Source organism: Bubalus kerabau, chromosome X (genome assembly GCF_029407905.1).
Source record: "Bubalus kerabau isolate K-KA32 ecotype Philippines breed swamp buffalo chromosome X, PCC_UOA_SB_1v2, whole genome shotgun sequence".
NCBI classification, from domain to species: Eukaryota; Metazoa; Chordata; class Mammalia; order Artiodactyla; family Bovidae; genus Bubalus; species Bubalus kerabau.
Window position 1 is genome coordinate 95,889,096 of NC_073647.1, and position 26,773 is coordinate 95,915,868.

General features: G+C 48.6%; 1 protein-coding gene and 1 pseudogene across 1 annotated transcript; both read right to left on the reverse strand.

The window, feature by feature from the left end:
- Positions 1 to 26,703, reverse strand: NALF2 (NALCN channel auxiliary factor 2). The gene is made up of 3 exons (XM_055563924.1): positions 25,294 to 26,703; positions 748 to 919; positions 1 to 386 (listed from the first exon to the last, which is right to left on the reverse strand). Exons 1-3 carry the CDS (start codon positions 26,155 to 26,157, stop codon positions 1 to 3), a joined length of 1,422 nt encoding a protein of 473 aa, XP_055419899.1. The 5' UTR covers positions 26,158 to 26,703.
- On the reverse strand, positions 10,832 to 11,492 carry LOC129639067 (coenzyme Q-binding protein COQ10 homolog B, mitochondrial-like; annotated as a pseudogene).
- Positions 26,704 to 26,773: the final 70 nt, after the last annotated feature.

Below are 26,773 nucleotides of genomic sequence, written 5' to 3' on the forward strand. Positions count from 1 at the left end.
TCACTCTTCCCGAGCCAGGCCCTCGTCTAGGGCAGGCAGTGCCTCCAGGCCCGGTCCCCCACCACTCTGGCTGCTGGAGAAGGACACCATGGTATGCAGGAGCACAAGGACAAGGATGTAGAGCCGGATCCTGCTGGGGCTGAGGCGGGAGCCCCCAGAAACCGGCAGCAGGGAGGGCTTGTGGCCGAGACGGCCCGGGGGCTCGTGGCGGGGGTGGTAGTGGTGGTATTGTTGGTGGTAGTGGTGGAAATAAGAGTGGTGGAATTGCTGGTGGTGGGTTTTGGGGGCTTCAGACTCCTTGAACTTCTTCTTCTCCGACTCACAGGAGATCCACTGCACGTCACAGCACTTGGTTTCTGGCCGCTTTGGTGAAGTATCCAGCAACCCTGCCAATGGATAAGGAAGGCAGGGTGGGGTGCTAAGGGGGCTGCTGGCTTTGCCTTTCCGAGAGAGGTGATTGTCAAAGCTGGGGCTGCTCTGGCAAGTCCTGCCCAAGACTCTTCCCCCGTCCCTTAGTACCATCCCTTTCTGAACACTATTTCCCAGGGACCCCAGATAGTTTCTCTGGGATAACTCCCTGGCCCTATTCTACTTCATCCCATCCCCACCTGGGGCCTCACTGCCCACTCCGGCAGCCACTAACCTTCCCCTAACCCAACTTCCCTGTTGTCCTCCCCGACCACAGCCCTAACCTGGTGCCTGCCTTGGGCCCCCAGCCTCCCCCCTCTCCCAGGGCCCTGTCTTTACCTGTACAGATAAAGCCAGGGAGCCCTCCGTATACCATTTCCTCATTGTCAGGGAGGATAAAGGGGCACCGGGTCTGCACCTCCAGGCAGTATTGCTTGCAGGGCACCCAGCGCTGGCATTCCTGCTGGGTCACGCTGAAGTATTCTGAGCACAGCCAGGCCTTGTAGACAGCCTGTGGGGAGAGGAAAGAGCGTCAGCCCAGGCGCCAGCCCCTTCTGGCGTCAGAGGAAAGTGATGAGGAGGGGTGTACCTGTAGTCTGTTGGGGGAGGGTATTGTGTGCTTACTAAGCCGACCCTAAGATCCAGGGGCTGGGGAAGAAGGGTTTGGGTCAAAACCACTACCTCCTACCCCAAAATCTCACATTTCATAGCCAGAACGCAGAGTCCCCAGTCTGTAGTAATCGAAGACTTTTAATTTATTCACTGATAAAATCACAAAATGACTCCTGTATCTGAGCTGGAAACGGTCTCACCAGTCATCCCAACCAACTGCACCATTTTATAGCTGGTCCCAAGAGATGTCCTGACTTCTCTGAGGTTACTTGTATTGAGGTAAATTTCACTTGCTTTCGATTCAGCAAACATTTCTTTGGCTGATGGTGTTAAGTTTCTAAACTCAAGAAAAGAGATGGAGAGGATAATTTTTGCTCTGTCTCATTAAGGTGCTGTGTGGATCAAATAATATGACACGTATGAAAATGTTTTGTAAATTCTATAGTGCAGTGCCAATGTGAGGGGTTACTTTTTAATAAAAACAGGAATCTGCCTTACTAAGCACCAGATGTGCCTTCAAGCTCTACTTAATCCATGCTCTGTTGGCTTCGGCCTTGGAGTGGAGCAGACACCACATTTCATTTGCTTCAAACTTTGCTTGGCCATTTCACTTCACGTGTCTACTTTCTGCCCCTCATCTAGCCCTTTCCTACCAGGCACTGGGTCCCAGCTAAGAAAGGTTTCCTGCACTGTGCTCTTTGGCTATCATCAAGACCAGAGTTCCTCAATGGTGACACTCCTGACATTTTGGACTGCAGGATTCTTTGTAGTGTGGGCTGTTCTATGCACTGTAGAATATTGAGCAGCATTCCTTGCCTCTACCCAGCAGTTGCCAGTAACATCCTCCACCTCCCCATTGTCTCTGCCCATTGCCAAATATCCCCTGAGCAGGGTGGGGGACAAGGGACACAAAACCATCTCCTATTGAGAACCACTGATCTAACTTCTTGCTCCTTAAAGTGTGGACCTGGACCAGCAGCATCAGCATCACTGAGGAGCTTGTGAAAAGTGCAGATTCCCAGGCCCTGCCCCAGACCTGACAAGTCAGACCGGCATTTTAACAGGATGCCCAGAGCCACGCCCACATCCAGGCTCTTCAGTTGCTCCTTGTAGCAATGGCTGTCTGACTTCAGTGTGCCTCAGAATCCCCTGGGATACTTGCTAAATAGGCAGATGGCCCCCTCCAATTCAGCTTCAAGAGGACTGAGGAGGGCTCAGGAATCTGCCTTTGGAACAAGGGTCCAGGTTATTTTGCTTCCAGAGGCCTTTCCACCACACTCTGAGCAACATGGTCAGAGCTTCTTACAGACATTAAACATGTACACTCAAATGCAAGTAACTCCACTGTGAACCTGGATTTTGGCAATGTAACCCCACACTGGCCTTTTCCAAAGTGGGGGCAGGGGTGTGGTGGTGGGGGATGGTGGTAGTGGGTTGGGGTGCAAATTATCCTCCTGAGGAACATGGCTTTGCTATCTCACTGGCCTCTCAAGTTTAACATGCTCTAAATCTTAAAATTTAGCTCCTGTCCTCTTTTTTTTAACTCCAAATCTGCCCACACCACTAAGTCTTGACCACTTCAGTTAAGCGTCACAACCATGCATCTGAATATTCAAGCCAGAAACTTAGGTGTCGGCCATCATGTCTCTCTTAATAGGCATTCCCACACACCGTCTATCAGCAAGGCATGCCAAGTCTCCCTCTACGTCCATGACTCTGTGCAGGCCATTGTCATCTGTCACCTCTATGACAGTCTCCTATGTGGCCTCGCTGCCTCCACTTATGCTCTTTCCAATCGACTGTTTACACAAGAGTAAGAGGGATCTCAATATGACATTTGATCATGTTACTCCCTTGCTTCATATCCTTCAATGCATTTAGAATAAAATCCAAACTTTCAACCACAGACTTCAAATTCCTGCATAACGTGGCCTCTGCCTGTCTCTCCAACCTCATTTTCTACCTCTCCCTTCCAGCTCATCATGCTCCACACGCTGAGGATTTCTTTCTTTTCCTTGAACATGCCCTACTTCTTCCCACCTTGGGGCCTTGGCACACACTGTTCTCTTGGCCTGATATGCTCTTGATTACCCATTTCTGGTCTGCCTGGGTCCTTCTCAACTTTGAAGCCTCAGTTCAAATGTTATCTCCTCAGAGTGGGTCTTTCTGACCACTCTAGCTAGAGAATGACCCCTCATCATTCTTTTCTTTAACTGTTTCTTCGCCACAAGTATGAGTTTGTCGGCATCCTTGTTTCTTCTCTGTCAGCCTCACTACAATGTGAGTTGCATGAAAGCGGATGTAGGCGTGTCTTACTGACCATTGTGTACTCAGTGCAATATACGTAAAAAACACAAGTGCTAATGCAATGAACCAGACGAGTATATGAGGACGTGTCCCTACTCGCAGAGAAACTCCGGTTTCATCTAACTTGAAACTATGGCACATTTTCTACAAGAGAAGTTAAATCACTGGCCATGGGAGGGAAGTAAATAGGAAAGCTGGGAAAGATTTCAATAAGGGGATAAGAGTTGAGCAGGGATTCAAAGTAGGATTTTGGATGAGAAGGGCAGAGATGGGACAGAGACAAAAGGGCATTTTGGACTGAGGCAACAGCTTAAGCAAAGGTACGGACGTGAGTGCAATGTACAATGTGTTGGAGGAATGGAGAATGGTTTTGTATGAATGAAGTGCAAAGGATACCAATTTCTTGTAAATGGACATTTATTTCCAGGTGTTTACTATCACAAACAATGCTTCAGTGAATAAGTCTATACACATCTCTCTTGAATACTTGTGTTAAATTTTATTTACATAAACTCTTAAGAGTGAAATTATTGGGATAAAAGGTCTGTGCAATGGAGTGAGAAGGGAGTGGAAGGAGGGTGGAAAGGGACAAGTAAAGGTAAGAGGCAGGGGAAGAGGGATCTGGAGTGGCAGGAGAGGGGCTCAGGGGTTGGAGAGAGTGGTAGTGGGGTCAGCAGTACAAGGGAGCAGGAGAGGAAGAAAGAGAGGGCAATAAAGAGTAGGGAGATGGAGGGGGAGAAATGGTGGTACTTGCAGGATAGGAAAAAAAGGGTTGGGGAGGAAGCAGGGGAATGAGAGATGGAGGGTATAAGGGAAGCAGACAGGTGTGGTAAGGGTAAGAGAAGATGAAGGGTAAGAAAGAGTAGGGGATAGCGGTGAGGTACAGGAGAGGTGGAAGAGGGGCTGTGAAGAGGAGAGGCAAGAAAGAAGGAGTAAGAAAGAGGGTTTAAGAGCCAGCATGGGAATATGGAAGGTGAATAAGATGGGAGCAGAGGAGAACTGAGATAAGAAAGAGGGATAAGAGAGCAGAAGGATACGGGGAAGAAAGAAAGAAAAGACAAAAAGAAATCTGTAATGCTAAGGGCCCCAGGACCTCAGAGACCCCCCTCCATCCTGTGGGCCCCAGAGTTCCAAGAGAAATCTCTCTGTCCACAGCCTCTTCCCTAATCTGTACAGACTGGACCCAGAGTCTACCTCCACCCTCACCCTGGACTGTGTGGAACAGCCCAGCCCTCCACCACTGGGGTTCAGAGGCCCCCTCGGGATTCTCCCTGCGCGATTCTGGTTCAATATTCCTGCTCCCAGGTGAGGAGGTTGCAGTGGAGGGTCAGCCCTCCTCCCAGGCAACTGCAATTAGCCTAACAGCAGGCACTGGTGGCTGGCACTCCCCGTCTCTGCCCTAAGAGAGAGGGAGGGAGTTGAGGGAGGTGAGGCAGGAAGAGGGGTGGCCTGATTGTGGGAGGGAGGCCTTTCTCCTTAGTTAGATGACCCTCCCTCAAGCCCCACCCCCCAGAGTCACCATGGCAACAAGTGGGCGAGCAGATTGCCTGAGGAAGACACCAGGCCTGTGGGTGGCAAGGCAGGAACAGGCAAGGAACTAGTGAGGGGAATGGAGGAAGAAGGGGCTGAGAGGTAATCCAGTTCCTTGGCTCAGCAGATGGCCAGCTGAGGTCACTGCACTGGTCCACATGCTTTAAGAGGGGCTGGGGTCCTTCTCAGATGAAAAGTCTGGCTTTCAGGGCAACCACCTGGACAGCAAGCCTGCCTTAGTCTCTGCAGCCCTCTTCCCTAGACAGGCCTAAGTCACTTGCCTCATCTCATCAGTGTTAGAACTGAGCCAGAGGGGATTGTGTTGCTTGGGCAGCTGCAGGGGTCCTGGGCATTCATCCACAAGGAAGGGGCAGAGCTGAGAGAGCCAGGTTCGAGACCTATAGGGCTGGCTGGAGATGGGGCATGCAGGGCAAAGGAAGAAATGTCTCAGAACCAGACAGCAGTCAGTTGGGAGACCCTTGGAGATCTTTTGCTTGTTTCTCAATTCTGGCTGCATATTAGAATCACTCAGTCTTTTAAAAATGCTCCTGCTTGGCTCACATCGCACTCCAGACCAAGCAGTTAGAATCCTTGTGGGTGGAACCTACACATCTAGAGTTTTTCAAAACAGCTCAGGTAATTTTAATATGCAGAGATCTTAGCCTTGCTTTATTTTATAGCTGAGGGAACTGAGGCTCAGAAAAGGGGGGAAGGACTTGTCTACAGTCACACTAAATAGTGGCAGAGAGAGGAACTTGAAACCCAGTTTCTCGACTCCAACTCCAGGGTTCTTCCTACGGGACCATCCTATCAGTGACTGCATTCTAAACTCAGGACACAGGTGTGTGGGGAGGGGAGGACAGCTGAGGAGAACCAGGCCTGCTCTGGGCTTTTCTTCAAACTCCAGCTCTGGCAGGAAAGGCTTCTTTATCACGCCCTGTACACTGTGCTTAAGCATCCTGGACCCTTGAAGTAGCAGCAGACGATGGGTGCGGTGGAAGCTTTGACCTGGCAGTGCCCTCTTTTCCCTACAGAAGCCCCTTCCCCATGTCCAGCAGGCTGCTGCTGGGCTCACTCAGGTTCTGGCAGATACAGCCAAGTTGCTATGGGAACTGGGAGGGGAAGGAAGCAGGGAGTAACTAGAGGGAACACCAATTAACCCAAAAAGGAAGCTGAGAAGGCTATCCCACCCCTCCTCCCGGCTGGGCTGTTAAACCACTCTTGAAATGGGAGCGGGTAAGATGAGAGGGATCCCCACCCATCCTGGGCTCTGCAGCTGCTAGTTTAGCGGGGAGCAGGAGGACCTAAAGAGCCTTAACTTCCTGCTCCCTGGCGTGCAGCCCTTGCCCAGGCATTCTCATTCTTATGCTCTTCTGGGAAGAAGCAGGTGACTTGTCCAGGCCCCCAGGGTGCTGCGGGAATGCACATGAGTGTGTGTATACATACACAGCCCACAGCCAAGACTCGGGGCCAGAAGGTTTAAGAAGAGGAGGCCACCCTGGACTCCTTGTTTTGGGGGCCAGAAAACCTCCAGAAAGAAGAGCTTCAGTTCCTGCCAACCAGAAAGTTGGCAGTTTCCTTCTTGGATTCCAACTTGCTTCCCTCCCTAGGGCCAGTTTTCCCATCCAAATACTCCCAATAGACCTTCTCTTCATCGTTGCTTGTTGTCCTAACGCACCCCTGGGACACTTGGCCAGGAGCTGCAGCTGCAGAGACTGTACAGGCAGAGTGGTAGTCTGGGCTGGGCTTGGGGATGAAACCCACTGTCCACAGCACACAAGTAAACACCCTGCCCCTGGATTTTACCTAAGGGGAAACTGAGGCCCAGAAAAGGGATTTGTTTCAGCCAATTCAGAAACATGCAAGAAATCAACTATTAATATAAAGCCAGGACTAGAAGGGAGTTACTCTGATGACTAATCCGATGTCTCTTTGCACTGAGTCCATACCTAGCAGTGTGTGAAGAACCTCCATGGGCAGGTCTGAAAAGAGCCACGTGCCCCTATTCCTGATTCTGGGCTTTCAAAGAGTTGGATCAGAACAGGGTAAGGTTAAAGTCAATCTCTCCAACCCAGGGGAGGGAGATAATGGACATAACTCTGGGAGTAGCTCTTTGGGACTGGCAAAGTCATACTGAGATTAGAGGCATTACAGCGCAAATGCAGGTGGGTGACATGGCTTTACTTAAGTGGCTGTAAAAATAAGCAATAGCTTTCCTGCTGCTGAGAATGAGCAGTCATGAGTCAGAGTGGCCTGGCCTGGCCTGGAGGAAAGTCAGGGTAGATAGCTGGAGAGGTATATATGAACCCAGAGCCAGTGTAGTTCCAGAGGGCCAGTCACCTCCAAGTCTCTTAGGCCACCTGCTCCAAGACCAGGGGCAGCCTGGTTAGTGCAGAAGTGGTGTCCCTGGTGCAAGAGCAGCTCTCTGAAGGAGCCTAGATGACCCATATCAATCAGGTGAGCAGAGGAGGCAGGTTCATGACCATGCAAGAATGGAAAGGACTGTGACAATCATAACCCCACCTCCCTATCTGCTGTTGGAAGTTCCACTCCAACATCACTGCCACATCTTATCCAGCTACTGACTGGAAACCTCTTGTCATAGCACACATTCTCCTAGGGAAGCCCGTATCTTCAGACAACTCTCACAGTTAAAGAATTCTTTCTCCTTTTGAGCTGACATAATGCCTCTCTGTGGCATTACTCATGGCTCCTACTAGCTCTTCTGGGGCCATAAACTTCCTGTCTCCATGCCAGCCCTGCAGGAGGTATTTGTAAACTTCCTTGAATCAGATCAGGTCTTCCAATTCATTTTTTTCCTGCAATGATCACGTTTGGAACACGTTTGAGTGCCTGGCACTGTGCTGGAGAACTAAAGATGATAGAGATAGGGAAGACAAGATTGCTATCTTTAAGGAGCAGGAGAGATAACCTTGTGTATCAATCATTAGAAGTCACTGAATAAGTAGTATGTACTTGGTACGGTGATCCCATAAAGGGAGGAAGGATCAACTGTGTTTTGAGGGGTGAAGCATAGGAAAATATCTTCATATGGGAGAGGCTAGAGTTGGGGCTTAGAAAAAATGAGTTGAAGTTCACTGGATAGAATATGGCAGGAATAAGTGCACTTAAAGCAAAGGAATAAGCAGGTATAAAGGCCTGGGGGTTTGAAATACTGCCAGGTTCAGACACTGTTGGTAGTTCAGCATAGTTAGAGGATACGAAGCGGGCCATGATGGGAGATCAGGCTGCAGAGGAAGGCCATGGCCATAGTATCATAATATATTATGATATGTTCTGGATGCCAGGCTTCATCCTATAGGCAACAGAGAACCTTTCGTGAGTTTTAAATAACTGCTTTTTAAAAGACTGCTTATCACTTCTATGACTAACTTTTTAGATTTATGTTCTGAAAATGTGGATGATGGATTATAGGCATCAAGACTGCAGGTAGAGAGATCAGCTAGGAGACTATTGCAACAATCTGAGTGAGAGATGATGGGGGCCTCAACTGAAGCAGTAGCAGCAGAATTAAAAATGGAGAGAAGGGGATGGATATGAGAAGAGATAAATTAGGGATATGGGGATTGAGGGTGAGGGAGGGGGTCAAGATGACTACCAGGTTTCTTGTTTGGGTGGCAGGATGAATAGTAGTTTCATTCATTAAGGAAGGGAAAGCAGGAGGAGAAGTAGATTTGGGGGTCAAGAAGATGAATTCAGTTTTTGGTCATGCTGACTTTGAAGTATAGGTCAATATATACTAGGCAAGGTAGAATGTCAAGGAGGCAGTTGGACATAATGGTCTGCATTCAGAAGGAGGGTCTGGGCTAGAGATAAAGGTTTGGGAGTTACCAATGGTTAAGGAGTTAATCACTAGGAACATAGTAGGACTATACTTTCCCACACCTTTTGAAATTAGCTGTGGCCATAAGACTCTGGCCAATGAAATGAGTTGAAATGACCTGGATCACTTCTGGGGAGAAGCTTTAAGAAGCTGGAGTATGATTTGCCACATTCTCTTCCCTCTGCTGCTGACTGTGGAAGTGATGTTGAAATGGATCTTTTACTAGCCTAGGTCTCTTGGTGACTATCATGAACAGATGCTCCGTGATGACCTGTTTTGGACATGTATTATGAGCAAGAAATAACTGTTGTTATAAGCCTCTGATATTTGGGAATTCCCTGGTGGCTCAGACAGTAAAAGCATCTGCCTGCAATGCGGGAGACCTGGGTTCGATCCCTGGGTCAGGAAGATCCCCTGGAGAAGGAAATGGCAACCCACTTCAGTACTCTTGCCTGGAAAATTCCATGAATGGAGGAGCCTGGTGGGCTACAGTCCATGGGGTCACAGAGTCGGACACAGAGTCACAGAGTCGACTGAGCTACTTCACTTTCTTTCTTTCTTTCACAGCACAACCTAGCTCACTCTGACTTATAAAGCAATGGTGGAAGCCAAAGAAGTAGAGGATGTTGCCTAGGGAGAATGAACACATAGAAAAAAGGACCAACAGCGCATCCCTGGAAAACATTAACATTTGGGGGTAGGTAGGAGAAGGGAGTATGATGAAGACGAGGGAGTGGTTAAAGAGCTTGGAGAAGAAACAGAAGAGCAGCATTCTGTAAATTAGGGAAGAAAGTCTCAAAGAGTAAGAGTGGTCAGCAGATGAGGACACGCTGGCAGTTTCATCATGGTGAGAGCAGTTTCAGTGGAGCAGTGGGGACAGAAACCAATTTAAAAGGGAATGTGAGGGAAAAAAAATGGAGAGAGCTATGTGTACACTACTTTTCCAAGAAGCCAAACTAGTTTTTCAACTCTTTTGGGGGATGTAGTTTCCATTTCTGTTTTATCCTGGTTGTTCCTATTCAGACAAATTCCTATTTTTTTCTTTTTTTTAAACAGATTAACTTTATTAAGTTACCACTTCAGTCCTTACATTGATTTGTTTACAAAAATATCAGTTTGAAATACATTATTGAAAGTGAATTCACACAATAAATAGAAAATAAGGATGCATGGTGCTGTAGACATATCAGCCAACTTATCTTCATTTATTGTCCATTGCTATAGACAAAATTTGACACTGATTCAGCATTATTAAAATAGCAGCCAAAGGACTGGGGAGAGGGTTGCAAACAAAGAGAAAAGTAGCTTAAAACTCTGGACCACTCAACAAAAAATTATTTATCTGGAAGCTAAGCTCAGTTTAACATTGAATTATCTACACTACCCATAGGAACAATTTAAAAATAAGAAAAGTGCCAGGGAACCTTCATTAACAATATTTTTAAGTCAAAGTTTTACTTTATCTGATGACTACTCAATATCCTAAGCCATGAGGCAGGCCCTAAAACAATAAGTTATAAATAGTCTGAATTTAATAATTTAAACATGATATGGTTAATATTATACACACTTCATGAGTATCTCAACCAGCCTCTTCAGGTGACATGATAATTAAAAGGTTTAAATTTACAGTTTTGATTTCTGTTCAGAAGAGTGATGTCAGTATTCTAGCAACAGTGATGACACCCCATTATTATAAATATGCTAATATGCATATTAGTCTGAATTAAACTTGATTAAATTCTACATACACGTGGTTTCATATTTCAAGTGCAAATTTTCAAAGGTACAAGTTTATAATCAAAGCTGGGTTTGACAAATGCTTTCTGACTTCCCTGGTGGCTGAGACGTTAAAGTGTCTGCCTACAATGTGGGAGACCTGGGTTCGATCCCTGGGCTGGAAAGATCCCCTGGAGAAGGAAATGGCAACCCACTCCAGTACTCTTGCCTGGAAAAATCCCATGGACAGAGGAGCCTGGTGGGCTAGAGTCCATGGGGTTGCAAAGAGTCGGACACAATTGAGCGACTTCACTTTCTTTCACTTTTTCTGACTTCTAAAAGCAAATGACGAAAGCACTTTCCAAAAGTAAATAAACTAGTTGCAAGTAGGTGACCACTTTGTTTTTCTCTTTATGTGCGATGAACTTCATGAAGCATTAATTCCTGAAGTATATTTGTTTCTGGACCATACACTTACATGCTCTTCTTTCAAAGGCAGACACCATCTGCTTTACAACTTCATTGAAAAACCATGTGGCAAGCTGTGGTAGAAGTTTGCAAAATTCAAGAGAAATTGAAAAAATCCAAAGTACAAGTTCTTGGGTAGCCAGGAAGACCTAGGCTAAAATGCCAAACAGTCTCCAAATGATTGAAGAGCTTCCCATCAGCACAGTATGCCTTTACCAAATGTGGTTACACTAAGGTTACTACTGATATATAGTGCTCCACTGCAGGTAGAAACCCAATTTCTAATCATGTTTTGCAGTATTCAGATCTCCTTGATATTACATCTGTTTTTTTGCACCAAGGAGCAAAATGCTTGTAATCCTCCATTCCTAATACATCATACATTTCCTGCATAGAACATCCTATAATTCTCCTCTCTGAATATTTTTTTCTTTTGTTTATTAATGGTGCAGTGATTCTGAAGAAAGTTCTTGCATATATCTCCTTAGGCAAAACTGAAGAGTGTAGTGGAAGAGTTCTGCTCATCAGTATACTGTGCTGGAGCCGGGGCTCTGGCTGCTACAGCCAACTTTGGACAATATCCCAAAACCACCGTTTTCAGGGCCCTCTGACTGGTCCAAGCTGCCATGCCATCATCATCTTCTGACAAGTTCCTATTTTTCCATGTCCCTTGCAACTGAATGCAATCCCTAGACAGAGTTTATCAACAGAGTCAAGTAGAAATATCAGCCTTCCAATCCTAGAAGCTCTGTTTCTGTTAATACAGTCTAAGAACGCATTTGCTCTCTGGGAGACTATATTGTATTCTTCTGATAATTTAGTGGAGACGGAGGGAAGAAGTTCTGCCTAGAGTGTGGGATCAAAGACATAGCTTAGATCAAAGTCCCTGGAAGGCGCTCAAGCCTTCTGGTGAGATATCTGAATAAATTATTAACATTCTTGGGACTGTAGGCTCCCTGAGGACAGGGGTTGTATCTTACATATCTGTGTATTTCCCTCAGGACTTCACAAGGAACTAGGTGTACAGAAGAGATGCTTGCTAAGTGCTTTAAATCCAACCTCTTAAAAGCCAAGCCTCCAGCAACTAGTCCAGACTGGAGGAAGGTGGAGATCTCCAAGAAAAGGATGGAAGTAATGGTTATGTAATGTGTCACATGAATTTTACAGCTTTGATGGAGAAATTGGGAATGCATTAGCAAAAAAAAAAAAAAAAAAAAAAAGAAAACTAAGCAAATAGGGGGAAAAAAGAGGCAATTATTAACTCCAGGAAAACAAGTTGGCCAAGGAAGAAAATATAATCACAGTATTCTACATGACTCAGCTATGAACAATATTTATAATCCTAATAATATAAATATGGAATACTGTTAAAACCAGAAATTCTGATATGACAATATTGGATATATGAGAGGAGTGTGCATATGGTGCTGCTGGTAGTAAGACAACTAAATACCCCTCTATAAAGTGAAAGTGAAGTCGCTCAGTCATGTCCAACTCTTTGCGACCCCATGGACTGTAGCCTATCAGGCTCCTTAAAGTCAGTACATATTTAAATCAGAAAAAAATCAAGAAATAATAGCATACTATTTAGAGATGTGGAGGTACATATCACAAGAAACAGCTAAGAAGTTTAGAAGTATTTGACTCTGAAGAATGAGGCTTAGGGTTGGAACAGAGGGCTTCTGCTTTAATTATAAGCATTGAGATTGCTGTTTATTATTTAAAAGATATTATATTATATATAATTTAAAAGACAGATGCTACAAGGATATATATGTATATATGTGATAGATATACATATGTATATATGTATATGTGTGTATCTTCATGTGCACAAAGATATTTCAAACAGAAAAGTCAAAAAATAGCAGCAGTATTGGCAAATCATAAAAAATGTGATAATAAATATCAAAAGAAAAAGCTAAGTGTCTAACTGAAGATTCAGTATACATGTGTAGCTAATATGTCTTTTAAAATTATGAACATATATTACTTTGATAAAATGAAAATAAAATAAGAATATAAACTAATGCAGCCATGAACTTCAAAAACAACAAAACAAAGTCCCCAACACTTGACCTGATCAACCTTACCAGACTCAGCCCCCAAACCCCAGGTCCTAGTGTCTAGTCGTGGATCATCTATTCCATCACCACTGTCTGGGCCATGGGCTTGGGCCAGGTTAACAGGCCAATGAAATTAATGAGTGGTCCCATAGCCAAAGAGAAGAGCTAGTGTGAGAGGAGGGGAACTTTGGTGGCCTCTGTGCCCAAGCAGTGCAGGCTACCCACCCACAGAAATGGTGCCACTGTGACACTGACAACCATAGCTTCATTTGAGCTGCACACAAATGTGCTGGGCATGAAATCCCACTGCCCACTCACAGGCATGCCTGTCTGCCACACGTTGCTAATCCTGGGCTCAGGCTCAGGCAGGTATCTCCAGCTTCCTGCAGGGATCATTCTGAAACCAGCTCCTTGCCCTTACCTTACTTCCATCCTCAAACACAGAACCTTGCTAAACGGACGGCAGGCTGGGGAGAACAGAGACCCACTGAAAGGACCTGTCAGTTGTGCTTGGTCTCTGAGGGTGAGGTAAATAAAGGCTTTGGAGTCTTTCCATCTCTGGCTCTTCCCTCTCCTACTTGAGCATGTCTCTGTGTTCTCACTCACTAGAATCTCTCCCGTTGCCTTCTGGCTCCTAACTTTCCACCTCCACACTGAACACGTCACCTCCTGCTCCCAAATTACCTTTTCCTCCTCCTAAGGGAAAGTGTTGTTGATCTCAATTGAGTATTAGGCAGTCATTTAGATTAAATACAACCAATTAAAGTGAGAATAATAATAGCTACCATTTATTAAGTGCTTCAGAGAAGGCAATGGCACCCCACTCCAGTACTCTTGCCTGGAAAATCCCATGGACAGAGGAGCCTGGTAGGCTGCAGTCCATGGGGTCGCTAAGAGTCAGACACGACTGAGCAACTTCACTTTCACTTTTCACTTTCATGCATTGGAGAAGGAAATGGCAACCCACTCCAGTGTTCTTGCCTGGAGAATCCCAGGGACGGGAGAGCCTGGTGGGCTGCCGTCTATGGGGTCGCACAGAGTTGGACACGACTGAAGTGACTTAGCAGCAGCAGCAGCAGCATTAAGTGCTTACTATATGCCAGGCTCTGTTCTAAGCAACTGACATTTATTAACTCATTGAATCCTCACAACCACCTCCTGAGATGGAGACATATTTACAGGTGAGAACAGGAAGGACCAGAATTTAAACAGCTCATCCAAGGCCACACAGGCAATAACAATAATGGTGGCTACCATTTCTTGAGCACCTTCCATTTCATAGGCACTGTGTTCTTGAGAGATTAGCATGTTATATGTTATTGAAACCTCACAATGACCCTATTTCTTAGTTTTGAATTCAAAGAAAGTGAGGTTCCAAGAGAGATGAAAGGTCTCAACAACTGTTTTATGTAGTAGACAGATTTTGAGCCAGAATTTGAAGTCAGGTTTACCTGGACTTCAGTGCCCAAGCTCTTATATATAATATTGTCTCTTGGATGGTCCCTCCATTTCACTATGACCATTGAAGTAATTAGCTTGTTACTCAAATCTTTTTGATGGAATTTCAGGTCAAGTTGGGGAGAGATTTCTAGGACTGGATGGGAGAGTGATTTTCTAAAATCTGTATATGCAGCTCATTCCTGATATAAGTTTTCTTTGTAAGGGGGTGTGGGGTGAAGAACATTCAAGTACGAGGGGCTACAAAAGACCATTTCCATTCCTCTATCAAAGCACTCCCTTTCCTCTTTTCTCTAAATGTATGCCTGTGTGCAAGCACAAACACACACACACACACCCTGGGAGTGTTGAAAAGAGGCAACTGTTCCTGCTTTAGCCACTGGTGATGGGAAGGCAGCTGTCTCCTTGTAGAAAGGTCTTCTTGTCTTTGGACATGAGGTTTCCTGTCCTAGGTCTTACCATGTAGGGGCTCCTGGAACTGCCTTGCTTTAGAAGGCTCCAAAACCAGAGTTAATTCCTTTAGAAAGGTTTCAGGGCAGCCACACACTCTACCTAATTGCTCTTTCTCCCCAGTTTGCTCTGTAAATATTCTTCATCGAAAAGCCTTTGCTCTGGTCAGGTAGTTAGCCAGAGCTGGGTTCTGCCACTAACTGGCTGTATGAACTTAGACAAGTCATCTGTAAGGAGGGAGAGACTCAGTCACTAATTTGCTATGTGACTGTAAGCAAAGTACTTTCTCTCTCTCTGAGCCTCAATTTTGTATCCAAGAAGATGGTCCCTAGGGAGGCAGCATGTATAGGGAGAAGACAGGGTTAAACATCTTTAACCTCAAACAGTCCTGTGGTCAAAGGTGAGGTCTGCTCTCACTAGTTATGAAACCGCACCCAAGTTACTTAAATTCCCTGATCTATACTTTCCTCATCTACAAAATGGGAGATAGTAAGAGCATATATCCTTAACCTTTCTGCAAATGATGTCTGTAAATCAACTAGCACAAAGCTTTACCTATAGTAAAATTACACTCGTACAGATCGGGTAGTACCAGTGCCTTCTGGTAACTAAATCCCTGGATTTGACCTGAATTCAAATTCCAGGTCCAACCCTTACTAGCTGGATGACCTTGAGCTAGTTACCTAACTCCTCTGAGCCAGTCTTCTAAGTAAAACAAGGATAAATATATAGGCACAAGACAGATGTAAGAATTAAGTGAGATAAAGTATATAAAAGTGCCTGGGATAGTTCCTTTCCTTCCAATGCACCCCTTTCAGCTCCAAGAGTCAAATAATAAATGAAAAAAAACTGCCATAAATGTAATCAGAAAAAACTCATTAATACACATAAAAGAGTACATACAAATCAATAATAAAAACATAAGACATAAATAGACAATTCACAATGCAAGCAATACAAATGGCCCATAAATAAGAAAAACAAATGTTTGACCTAAGGAATGCAAATTACAACCAATGATATACCATTTTTAGCTCCAAATTAATATAGTTTTTAAAAATATGATACTCAATACTGGACAAGAGTGGTAAATTAGTCTTACATTTGTGGCGAGGGTTTAAATTAGAATCACCCTTCTGGAAATAAATTTGGTAAGAAAGAAATTTGTATGCCACAAGCTTGAAAAAGGTCAATACTCTTTGATTCTGTAAGACTCATCCCAGAAGTTCATTCTGCAGAATTAATGTATATGCTTTCACGTGTATGCAAAACAAGGGAAAGAATCATTTTGTGTACAAATGTTAATGTAAGCTCAGAAAGAGGGATGGAAGGATACACACCAAATTGTTAACATCAGTGGCCTCAGGGCAGTAGGACTGGGAGAGGAGGGAACAGAAAGATTATTAAATATTTTTTTATAAACCTCTGTATTGTTAGATTTGGTACAATGAAGGTGCATTATTTTGTGATTTAAGAAACTTAGCAAAGTACAGAAATAAGAAAAAAATGATTGAGGTAGAAAATTTATTAGGAAAATAAAATTGTAGATGTGACAAAGACTTATGGACAAAGTTATCCATCACAGCATTATTTATAAAAGTTGAAGGTAAATACCTAATAATAGGGGACTAGGTAAATAAACTGCACTAAATTCATGGGATGGAATATTATATGCTCATCAAGAATGATGTTTGTGGGAATTCCCTGGTCGTCCAGTGGTTGGGACTCTGTGCTTTCACTGCCGAGGCCCAGGTTCGATCCCTGATAGGGGAACTAATCCCACAGGCCATGTGGTGCAGCCAAAAAAAGAAAAGAATGTGGTTTGTGAATATTTAATTACATGGAAAGATACTCAGTATAACTTTAGCAATAAGTTAGAAAAAGTAGAGTAAAAAACCTAGATGATTTCAACTATGTAAAAAATATGTAGTCACATCAATTAGGATGGCTACTATCAAAAAAAAAGAAAGGAAAAGAGTAAGTGTTGATGAGGATGTGGAGAAATTGGAACCCTGTGCATTGCTCATAAGAATGTCAAATGGTGCAGCACTGTAGAAAGCAATATGGAGGCTCTTCAAAAAGTTAAATATAGAATTACCACGTAATGCAGCAAGTCTAGGTATACAACCAAAAGAACTGAAAGCATGGGTTCAAATAGATATTTGTATACCAATGTTCATAACAACATTACTCACAATAGCCAAAAGATGGAAGGAAATGAAAATATAGGTCCACACAAGAACTTGTCCATGAACATTCATAGCAGTTTTATTCATAATTGTCCCAAAGTGGAAACAACCCAAATGTCCATAGAGATGAATGAATCTTAAAAATGTGGTATATCCAGACAATGGAATATTATTCAACCATAAAAAGAATGAAGTACTGATACATGCCACCACGTGGATGAACCTTGAAAATGTTATGTTAAATGAAATACGCCAGACACAAAGGACAAAAAGTATATATGATTCCACTTAAATGAATTATCTAGAATAGTCAAATTTATAGAGATGGGAAGAAGAATAGAAGTTACCAGGGGCTGGGGGAGGAGGAATGGAGAGTTATTGTTTAACGGGTAAAGACTTCCTATTTAGGAGAATAAAGACATTTTAGAAATGTATAGTGGAGGTGGTTGTACAACATTGCAAATATACTTTAATGCCACTGAACTGTACACCTAAACATGGTTAGAATGGTAAATTTGATGTTATGTATATTTTACTACAGTAAAAAACTATGCCACAAAAAGACATATTGGGAGGAAATACACTAACATTAAGAACATCTCAAGGACCCTTTTCAACTGTTATATTTCTATTTTCCAAAATATTTCAAAGATCATCTTTTTGGTAATTGAGAAAAAAAGTTTTTTTGCTTCTTTTAAGATTCTGAGTCTATAATAATTCTGAAGGATTAACCTGGTTGGAAGTTTTAGTTGAGTTCAACACTAAGCAGATATGCTCACCTTCCACAGATCAGCCAGGTAGCCATGCTATCTGCTGGAAACCAAATACAGAGACAGGGAGCAACAGTAACACCCACCACTGCCACATGTCCTTCTCCAGGCAGAGCTTGGTGAGTTTGCACTTCCTTCTACCTCTAAGAGAAGTTCAGCCATCCTAGGCCAGGGCTCACCAAAACCCTGGCATGGGAACTGTGTGTCCAAAGCCCAGAGGCTTTTGGGTAACAAGGTCTCATCGTTTTCTCTCCCAGCAAAAGCTGGGCAGGGCTCAGGCCTGCTTAGGGGGATGTACTCCTCTCATGCTCTGGTTGATCCTTCTAGCAGATTTGGGTTGAGAATATAGTAGATACCTCCCCTCCAGGCAAGAGGAATCCAGCTCCTCCCATCTCCTTGGAAGAGCCTTTAGAAATAGAAGGGAGCAAACACCTCCCTTTCTCATCCTCTGTCACAATCCCAAGAGGTTACCAGTGATTATCACTGGGGCTCAAGGACGAGAGACTGGGGTACTGAACAAAGACGGTGCTGGTAGGTCCCCACTTTGGATCTGAGCCACTCCAGGGGCTCCCTACAAGTTGGCAGTAGGTGTTGCTGGATCCCCTTGCACTTGGTCAGCTTCTCACTCCAGTCTCTCAATAGTCAGCTGGGCATTGCCTCTGACAGCTGGAGGGAGTTTATTAAGCATTTCTTTGTACATGTGTGACTGGGGAAACAATGGACAGACCTGGGTTTGTGCGGCAGTCCTCCCACCTTTTAGCTATGTGGCCTGGATGGGTCCCTTTCTGTCCATGAACCTCAGTTGTCACATTTGTAAAAAGGGGATTATAAGAGTACCTGCCTGCTAGGATGACTGTCAGAATTAACTGAGTTCATGGACACACATAAAGCCCTGGCATCTCCCAGGCACTTGAAAGCTGGCAGTTTTCTTTTCCCCTTTCTCTTTCTTCTTTGGTGCCAGCCTGCCTTTGCCTTCTGGCCCAGAGACTTGTGGTTCAGGTTCCAGCTCCTTTTTCCAGAGTCCATTCAAACAGGAGCTTTGGCCCTGGCAGCACCTGTTACTCCATAGTAACTTCTTCCTTCCCCAGGGCCAGCTGCAATTCACCTGGTACCCTTGCTCTCCCCTCTCAGCACCTGTCTGGCTCAAAAATTCGGGCTTTTCTGAACGCCCTTACATGCCCAGGAAGAAAAGTCTGGTCCAGTATCACTGCACACACCCTGGTTTGCACCTCTGTAACCACAGGAATAACACATCTGTTCCCAAGAGGCCGCCTGGGTCAGCATCAGAGAATGGTGCTCCTGGAGGCCCACATTTGTCTACCCCAGCCTCAGAAGCTGCCTCTGGCTTTCCAACAAACACCTGCAGCTGGAATCCACATGTGGCTGAGATGTGAGCTGGGGGCAGGGAGGGGCAGGTCTGACTCCCAGGGCGCAAGGGCGCACAACAGGTAAACAGCCTCACAGGGTGGGAACATAAAAGACTGCCCTGAGGGAGAAGTTTTTCTAGGGCAAACTCCCACCCTCGAGTCTAAGGTGTCCTACAGATGCACCCACACACTGAAGGGTGGGTGTGCCCTTTCCCTGAGACACTGATGCTGCAGGAGGAGACCAACACACACCACCTGGCTTAGAAGCACCCTCCTGTGCTTGCGATGTGTTTGGAGATCCTTGGCCCTCCTTTAGTCTAAGCCCCACCGGCACCCACTGTCTTCCCTTTCCTCACCCTTCCCTCCACTGTGTTCAGCAGACTCTTCCAGCCAGACCAAGAGATGGGTGGGAGGCTGCTGGGCTCCCTTCCTCCACCTAATTCCCCCCACCCCCACCTTCAGGAGATACCAGTGTATCCTTCCTGGAGGTTCCCGTTGCTATGGTGACTATAGTAGTCAGGCACCAGCCTGTGGGAAGGATGGGAAGTTGCCATGAAGAGGACTGTGTGTCTGTGTGTCTAAGCATGTGTGCACATGTCCACCCTGAGTGGGGAGGAGAGAAGGCAGGAAGGAGAAAAAGAGCAGCGAGGGAGAGAGAGGACAGGAGAAGAGGGGACCAGAAGATCAAAGGGGGCAGGAAGAGGGATGCGGATCAGAGAGGCAAACAGTGAGTGGGGTGTGAGGGATGCGAGGGGTGAGGGGGCATGGAGGTGACAAGGGCAAGAGGTATAGTGCTTAGGGGATGAGGCCAGAAGAGGATCAAATTGGGGCAGGGTAAAGGTTGGGGGAGTGTGAGAGACAAGGGGAATGGAGCAGGATGGGAGATGGGAGAGGGCTGGCTGTTAGAAGGGAGCAGTGAAGGGCGAGGGGGGAAAGGAAGGGGTGGGAGCAGGTGGGGGTAACTGTGGGGAGAAGTGGGGACTAGAGGAGTGTAGGTGTGGGGGTAAGAAATAGAGAGTGAGGTGCAGGTGTGGTTTGGGAAGGGTCTAGGGTGACCTTCTGCTTCTCTGGTGGCTCAGACGGTAAAGAATACGCCTGCAATGTAGGAGACTGGGATTTGATCTCTGGGGTCAGAAACATCCCCTGGAGAAGGGAATGGCTACCCACTCCAGTATTCTTGCCTGGAGAATTCCATGGACAGAGGAGCCTGGGGGATACAGTCCATGGGGTCACAAAGAATTGGATACGACTGAGCGACTAACATAGGGAGACCTTCTAACAGAAGGTTGGGAAAATTGTGCAGTCCTTGGTGTATGGATAGGGGGTGTTGGTGGTGGGTCAGAATTGGGGGGAATGTGGGGATTGGGAGTGGGGTGGGTCAGGATAGGGGTGAAGGGGTTCAGAGTGGTGTGGGTAGCATAAGGCCACTTTCCCATTCCCACATTTACACTCCTATATCCTGTCCGAGCTACAAACACTGACTTTTCCCTCTCGCTGGCCCTTCCCAGAAGCCCAGTGCTCATGTCTGTGGCCAATGAACTTCCACGGATCTGGATGCCCCTCCTCGAAGCTTTGCCATGGTTCCTAGGAGCCTGCTTCTTGACTGACCCCCCCTTTCTTCCTCCACCCTGCACATGTGAACAGGTTCTCTGCCTGTAAGAACCCTGGGTCAGGGAGGCTGACTGTGGGGCAGTTCCCTGCCTGCAAGCTTGGGTGACAACAGGGACCACTTGCCAACTTGGGGCTCCTGCCCTTAGCCCAGTGCCCTGAGCTTCCTGCTCGCAGCACCAGCGTTAGCCTGGGAGTCCTGATTGGCAGAAAAGCTGTGGCAGGTGGGAGGAGAGAGGAAGGCAGCGAGGCAGAAACAGCTGCCAGCCAGAGTGGAGGAAGAGCAGGGTACCTAGAGTAAGGGCAGAAGGCAAGGTGCTGGCTCTGGCAGCCCCTTCCCCTGCTTGTGGGTGTTAGGCCTCCTTCCTGGCCCTTTCTATTCAATCCTGCTGCTGAGGGAGCAGCCTCTGTTCATGAGCCTGAGCTCTGAGCTGACACAGACCTCAGAGGTGGCTGGTCCAACCTGCCCTATAATCTGGAGTCAGTCATCTCCACAGCATTTCCTCTAGGGGTCTGCCTGAATCAGCCTAGACCTTTCCCCTGGGAGAAGGAACTCACCTCCTCCCAAGGCACTCTGTTTCTTCTTTGGAAGGAAAAAACTGTTAAGTCAACAACTCTGACATGCCAGGTCTAGGTACTGTGCAGATTTCTCATTAATAATGAGCTCACAGGGCCATTCTGATGAATTAGCTCCATTTCACAGATGAGAAAAGTGAGGATGAGAGAGCTGAGTCCCTAGCTCAAGGTCACGTGGGTAATACATAGAAGAGCTGAGTTTGAGCCTAGGACTCTCTAACCATGAAGTCCCCTTGGGGTTAAGCAGGACATGCCTCTTCTTTGGCACCCCGACCACTCTTCGGAGGTCTGAAGTCAGAGACCACACCCTACTGAGTCTCCTCTTCTCCTGGTGAAACAGCTCCTTCAACTATATCCAGGAGAACTTGGGTTTTAGCCTCCTCCTACCTGCTCAGTGTGAGACCCAGAACCAAATATACAATCTTCCAGGTGGGTGTGGGTCAGTCTAGAGGAAAACAGAACTACTGCATCCTTCCCTGGCCCTATGGCTAGTGAGAGCTGAGCACTGGCCTTCTCTTGGGCTTCTATCTCCTCCTGGATCAGAGCTATGAGAGAAGAGGTCAGGGTTTTGTTCCCATCTTCACCACTGTCCCCATTAGACTATACTGAATTTAGACTAGGGAAGGGGCTGGGGTGAAGGAAGAGGCAATCAGAACCAGGCAGGGCCTGGCAGGGTTGGGAGATGGAGAGGGTTGGGGGAGTGAGGAGGTGGTCCAGTAACCGTAGGCAGGGCCAGGAGGGCCAAGCAGAGCGGGAGGCAAAGGCTGAGGGGGTACCTGCACAGGGAGTTAAGGGAGGGGTGGAGAGTGGCCCTGGGGGTTGGGAGAGGCCAGGGTGGGGATGGGCATCAACCTACGTTATCATCGCCCTGCTGTGCAAGAGGAAGTCAGTCGCACATTAAGGAAATGTCGCAGCTGGTACTAAATTGGGAGGTGTCACAGGCAGCAGTGAGGACAGGTATGATGTGTGGGGCCCTGTGTGGCCCAAAACAGGGGCAGACACTGCAAAGCGAGAGAACAGGGTTTCTGGGGCTGCCCGGGAAAGATCTGAGATACTCGGGACAGGCCCCTGGGGACGGGGGGGTGGGGGGGTGTCACCTGGCCCTGGAGCAAAGTCTCCAGGTTTGGTTTCCAGCAGCAGAAGAGGCCTCCTCACCCTGGCCTGGGGCTGTGGGCTTTCCACCCTGGAGAAGCTTGGAGGACGGGGCATTATCTCCAAGGGGTCCCATTTGGGGGAGGGGCTGGGCAGGACGGCTTGAAGCTGTAGGCCAGACTAGGGATCTGCAAAAAAGGTCTGGGATAGAGATGGGCACTGGGGTGAAGTGAGAGAGGCTGCAGGAAGGAGGGGAGCAGGGCTGTCTTTTCCTGTAGGGCCTGTAATACAGCTGGAATTGAGAGGCCTGTGGGTGTAGGCCTCAGCGGAGGGAGAGCACATTCTCGGAGAGGGTGGGAAAGACAGGAAGAAAGCCGTGGAGCTTGCACTGCCCTTCTCCCGGCACAGCAGGCAGCAAGAGAGCAGGCGGAGTTCACTTGAGAGGGAGAGAGAGAGAGAGTGAGAGAGCGAAAACGACAAGGAGACAAAGGAGAGCAGGGAGGACCCAGGCCACTGTGGAGCAGATAAGACACCACGGCCAAAGCATGGGCTTAGCACCAACACCATGAGGGTTAGAGGCCTGGTACTCCTGCTCGTTAGCCAAGTGGCGCTGGGGTAAACTGCTTGAGCCTACACCTCAGTTTCCCCATCTGTAAAATGGAGCTAGTGATGCTGGTATTACCAGCCTCCCCAGGCAGTTGTGATCTCATAATATATGTGAGAGAGGATAAAAACCCTAAGCAGGACATCACCATTAGATGTTTTATTATTCTTACAAAATATTATCAGCTACCTCTTCCCACTTCAATTTCACAAAAGTCTCAGGATGTGGGCACAACCAGGGTTATTATCCTTGTTTTATGAATGAGGAAACAAAAGCTTAGAGAAGTGAAGTGATGTGCCCAAGGTCACACTACGAACAAGTGTTAGAGATAATCAGGCCTCCTGAATCCAAGAGACCAGTTGTTTTTCTCCATCAAACTGCCTGGTAAAAATAATCAATGGGAGGGGTTATTATTTAGTGCCACATCAGACAGAGTTTGAAGCCAACTGTGACCTGGAGAAAAAGAAAACCCCATGGGAAAGTTGTGGCATGGTCTCTCTTTTATCCTGCAGATTGTGGGAAAGAAAATGTCAGGGCCATGGGGTCAGAGTGAAGACCACAAAAAGACAGACATCCTTTATTCCACTTGCTAGTGGGCTGCATCCTTCTGTTTGTACTGAGTGTGTGTATCTGTGGCTGACATCAAGGGTGTATGTCTATCCCTATGTGACAAAATGTGTCCTTTTTTCATGTGACGGTACTTCTGCCTGTGTGTCTCTGAGATGCTGGGGAGATGTGCATGTGTATGACACCATGTCTGATTCAGTGGCACTGTTTGTGGGTGTGCCGACCTCTCTCCATCTCGGTGTGACTTTGCCTGGGGTGGCGGTGGTGCTGTTTGGCAGTGTGTGCATGTCTATCTGTCTGTACACCTTTAAGAAGTGGAATATCTCATTTGGTAGTGTGAGTGAGGCAGTGAGTCAGCTGAGGCTGAGGGAGGCGGGAGGGAGACTGCTAGGTTACGAGAACAGGAAAAAGGAGAACAAGAAAGTGAAGTCAGGAACAAGGAGCTACCCCTTTCCTCCCCAACCCCCTGCTCAAATCCCTAAGGAGCCCACCATGAGCTTGGAACCCGGCAGAAGGCCGCTGTCACGGTGGATGGAAAGGGGCACTTTCCGCCCCTCCCCAAAACCTCAGAGGGAGACAAGCTAGGCTGGGAGGTAACCATCTTCCTCTCAGCCCCCAGTTCTAGGATGGGTGAGGCCAGCACCCCACCTGGCCTCCTCTTCACTTGACCCTTTGACCTTGCTGTTCCTTTTCCTTTCAAAGGCAGGCCACCTGGCAGGCTGAACGAACAAAGGAGTAGCACCATGTCCCAAACGTTTACAGCCCCCACACACTCACTGTCCAGAATGACCCTGCTCAGGGTCAAGAAGTTTCTCAACACTCAGCTCTGCCCCAGGCAGGTGCATTCTGCAGCAGCCTCGCCTCTCCTCTCTCTGGATGCCTGTCCCCAACAGCTTAGAAAGCCAGCTTTTCCTCCACTGCCACCCCAGCATGCTGGGAAGGCACCTGAGACTTGTAATGCACCAGCCTTCAGTGACCCTCTCACAAGCTGCTGTGCCCGGCTCCCAGCTCATTCTCTTGTCGGGGGAGAGGAGCTAGCAGCTTCCTTTCTTGAGAGAAAACAGGCACCCTGGGGCTCCACTTGCCTAGGCTCTGACCAGCCACCTCAGGTCATATAAGGTCAGCAGTGTGCTGTGTCCCACGACCAAACGCCCCTCCCCTCACCCACTGGCAGGGGCTGAAGAGTAAGGGTTAAATGGCAAATATTCTTCCCCCCACCTTTGGCCTTCCCCTTGTAGCAGCCAGTCCCAGGACTTTCCATTCCAGCCCAGGAAAGGAAAGGGGCATCGCTGGCTAAGGATGGGGGCTGGGGGAGCCAGAGCCCTCTTTCCACCCCTTTGCTGACTTGCCCCCCCCCGCGCCCCGCCCCGAACCCTTCCCGCCTCATGCGGGGGGCGGGATGCAAGAAAGCCCTTGTCCGATGGTGCCCAAACCCAGAATCAATAGAAGTTAGCCAGGTGGTTACCTGACCTAAATCCCTGAGGCCCCTTCTCCGCGGAGGGTCCCACAGTAGCACTACCCGTGGCCCACTGAGAACGGTGGGGGTGATGGGAGGCGGTCGGGTGGGTGCAGGGGGAAACCTTTTTTCTCCCGGTTCCACCGCCACCGTTCCCGCCGCCAAAGCGGCAGCCGTTGTGGCCGCGGACGCCAGTCCCTACCTTACAGCCTTTCGTGCAGGACCGGATTGAGTACTCTTCTGCCTGTAAGTATTTATGCAGCACGAGGTCGAACTCGTCATATTTTTCCTGAGCATGTCGGTCGAGCCGCTGGTACGCCTCGATACAGTTGCTACACACCTCCCAGGCCCCGGAGCCCGGGCTAGCCACCACGGCCAGCAGGTCCCCCAGCAGGTTGTCCAGGCTGCAGTCCAGGCTGTCGGGGCGGTCCATGCCCAGCAGCAAGTCCCAGACCGTGTAGGTGTCGCAAAAGGAAAGAGTGAAGTTCCGAAAGTGGCCTTTGAGCAAGTTTTTTTTGGCGGTGGGGAACTCGGCCGGGGCACGGGAAGGGGAGTCGGGGGGCCGCAGAGGGGGCGCTGGGGTAGTCGGTTCGAAAAGTCTCTGCAAAGATTGCAATTTGGTGCAAGCTGCGTCCAGCCCCGTGGGTTCTGGGACGCCGCCGCAGTCCGGCCCGGGACCGGCGGCGGCGGCGGCTTTGGTCAGGTTGCTGTATCGCGGGCCGCAGGTGCCCGGGGGCGCGCTGGGCTGGCCGGGAGGCGGCGGCGGCGGCAGGGGCAGCACCGCGCGAGGAGGTACCGGCTGCCGCTCCCGGCCGGCCCCCCAGGGCGGCCGCATGGCGCTGCTCAGCTCCCTGGCTCGGGGCCGGGCCCCCGCGCACAGCCACAGATGGTCAGCGAGCAGCACGGTGAAGAAGAGCAGGGACGCCAGGGACAGTCGCCATCGCTGCGCCCGCTCGGAGTCGGCGCAAGGTTTGTCGCTCGGCCTGGGAGCCCAGCAGCAGCAGCAGCAGCAGATAGTCAGCGCGGCGGCGTCTTTTCCGGGCCACATCCAAGCGCCCCTGAACATATTTCAGGGGGTCCGGGCTGGAGGGAGCAGGCGGGCGCGAGGCCGGACGGCCGTCTCGGGCGGGCGGCTGCGCGCCGCTCCGCGCTCCTCGGCGCCGTCCAGGCTCTACCTCGGGGGCTGCATGGCGAGGCAGGCCGGCCGGCCCGGGGCCCCGCTCAGGCCGGAGTGGCGGGGCGCTCTCGCACCGTCCTCGCGCCCGTCCCGCGCTCCCTTGCTCGCCGCCCGGGCGCGGCCGCCCGGCCCGCTAGGCACTGACCAGCGTCCCGGCGGGGGGCGGTGCGGGGCACTGGGGCGGTGGCGGCTGAGGCGGCAGCGCCGCACTCCTCATAGTGTCGGGCCCCTCAGCTGCCCCGAGCCCAGCGCCACTCCACTCCGCGCCGGCGGCCGCCCGGCTAGCACTCCGCTCCGGCCGTCTCGGCTCGGCGCAGCTCTGCGCCCCTCAGCGCCGCCGTGCGGGCCCGGTCGCCGCGCTCCGTTCAGCTCGCTCGCCCCGCGCCGCTCCGCTCCCGCCCGCCAGTCCGCCCGCCCGCCCGCCGGCCGCCCGCTCCGCACCGCTCCCTGCCTCGCTTGCGCCCTCCTAGGCCCGCCGGCCGGCCCGCTGCCCAGCCCTTCGGGC

Coding starts and splice junctions, on each gene's coding strand:
- NALF2 (XM_055563924.1), bottom strand. CDS start 26,157: ATGTTCAGGGGCGCTTGGATGTGGCCCGGAAAAGACGCCGCCGCGCTG. Junction 920..25,293: donor CCTGCACGAAAGGCTGTAAG/GTAGGGACTGGC, acceptor CTCTCCCCACAG/GCTGTCTACAAGGCCTGGCT. Junction 387..747: donor CCCTGGCTTTATCTGTACAG/GTAAAGACAGGG, acceptor ATCCATTGGCAG/GGTTGCTGGATACTTCACCA.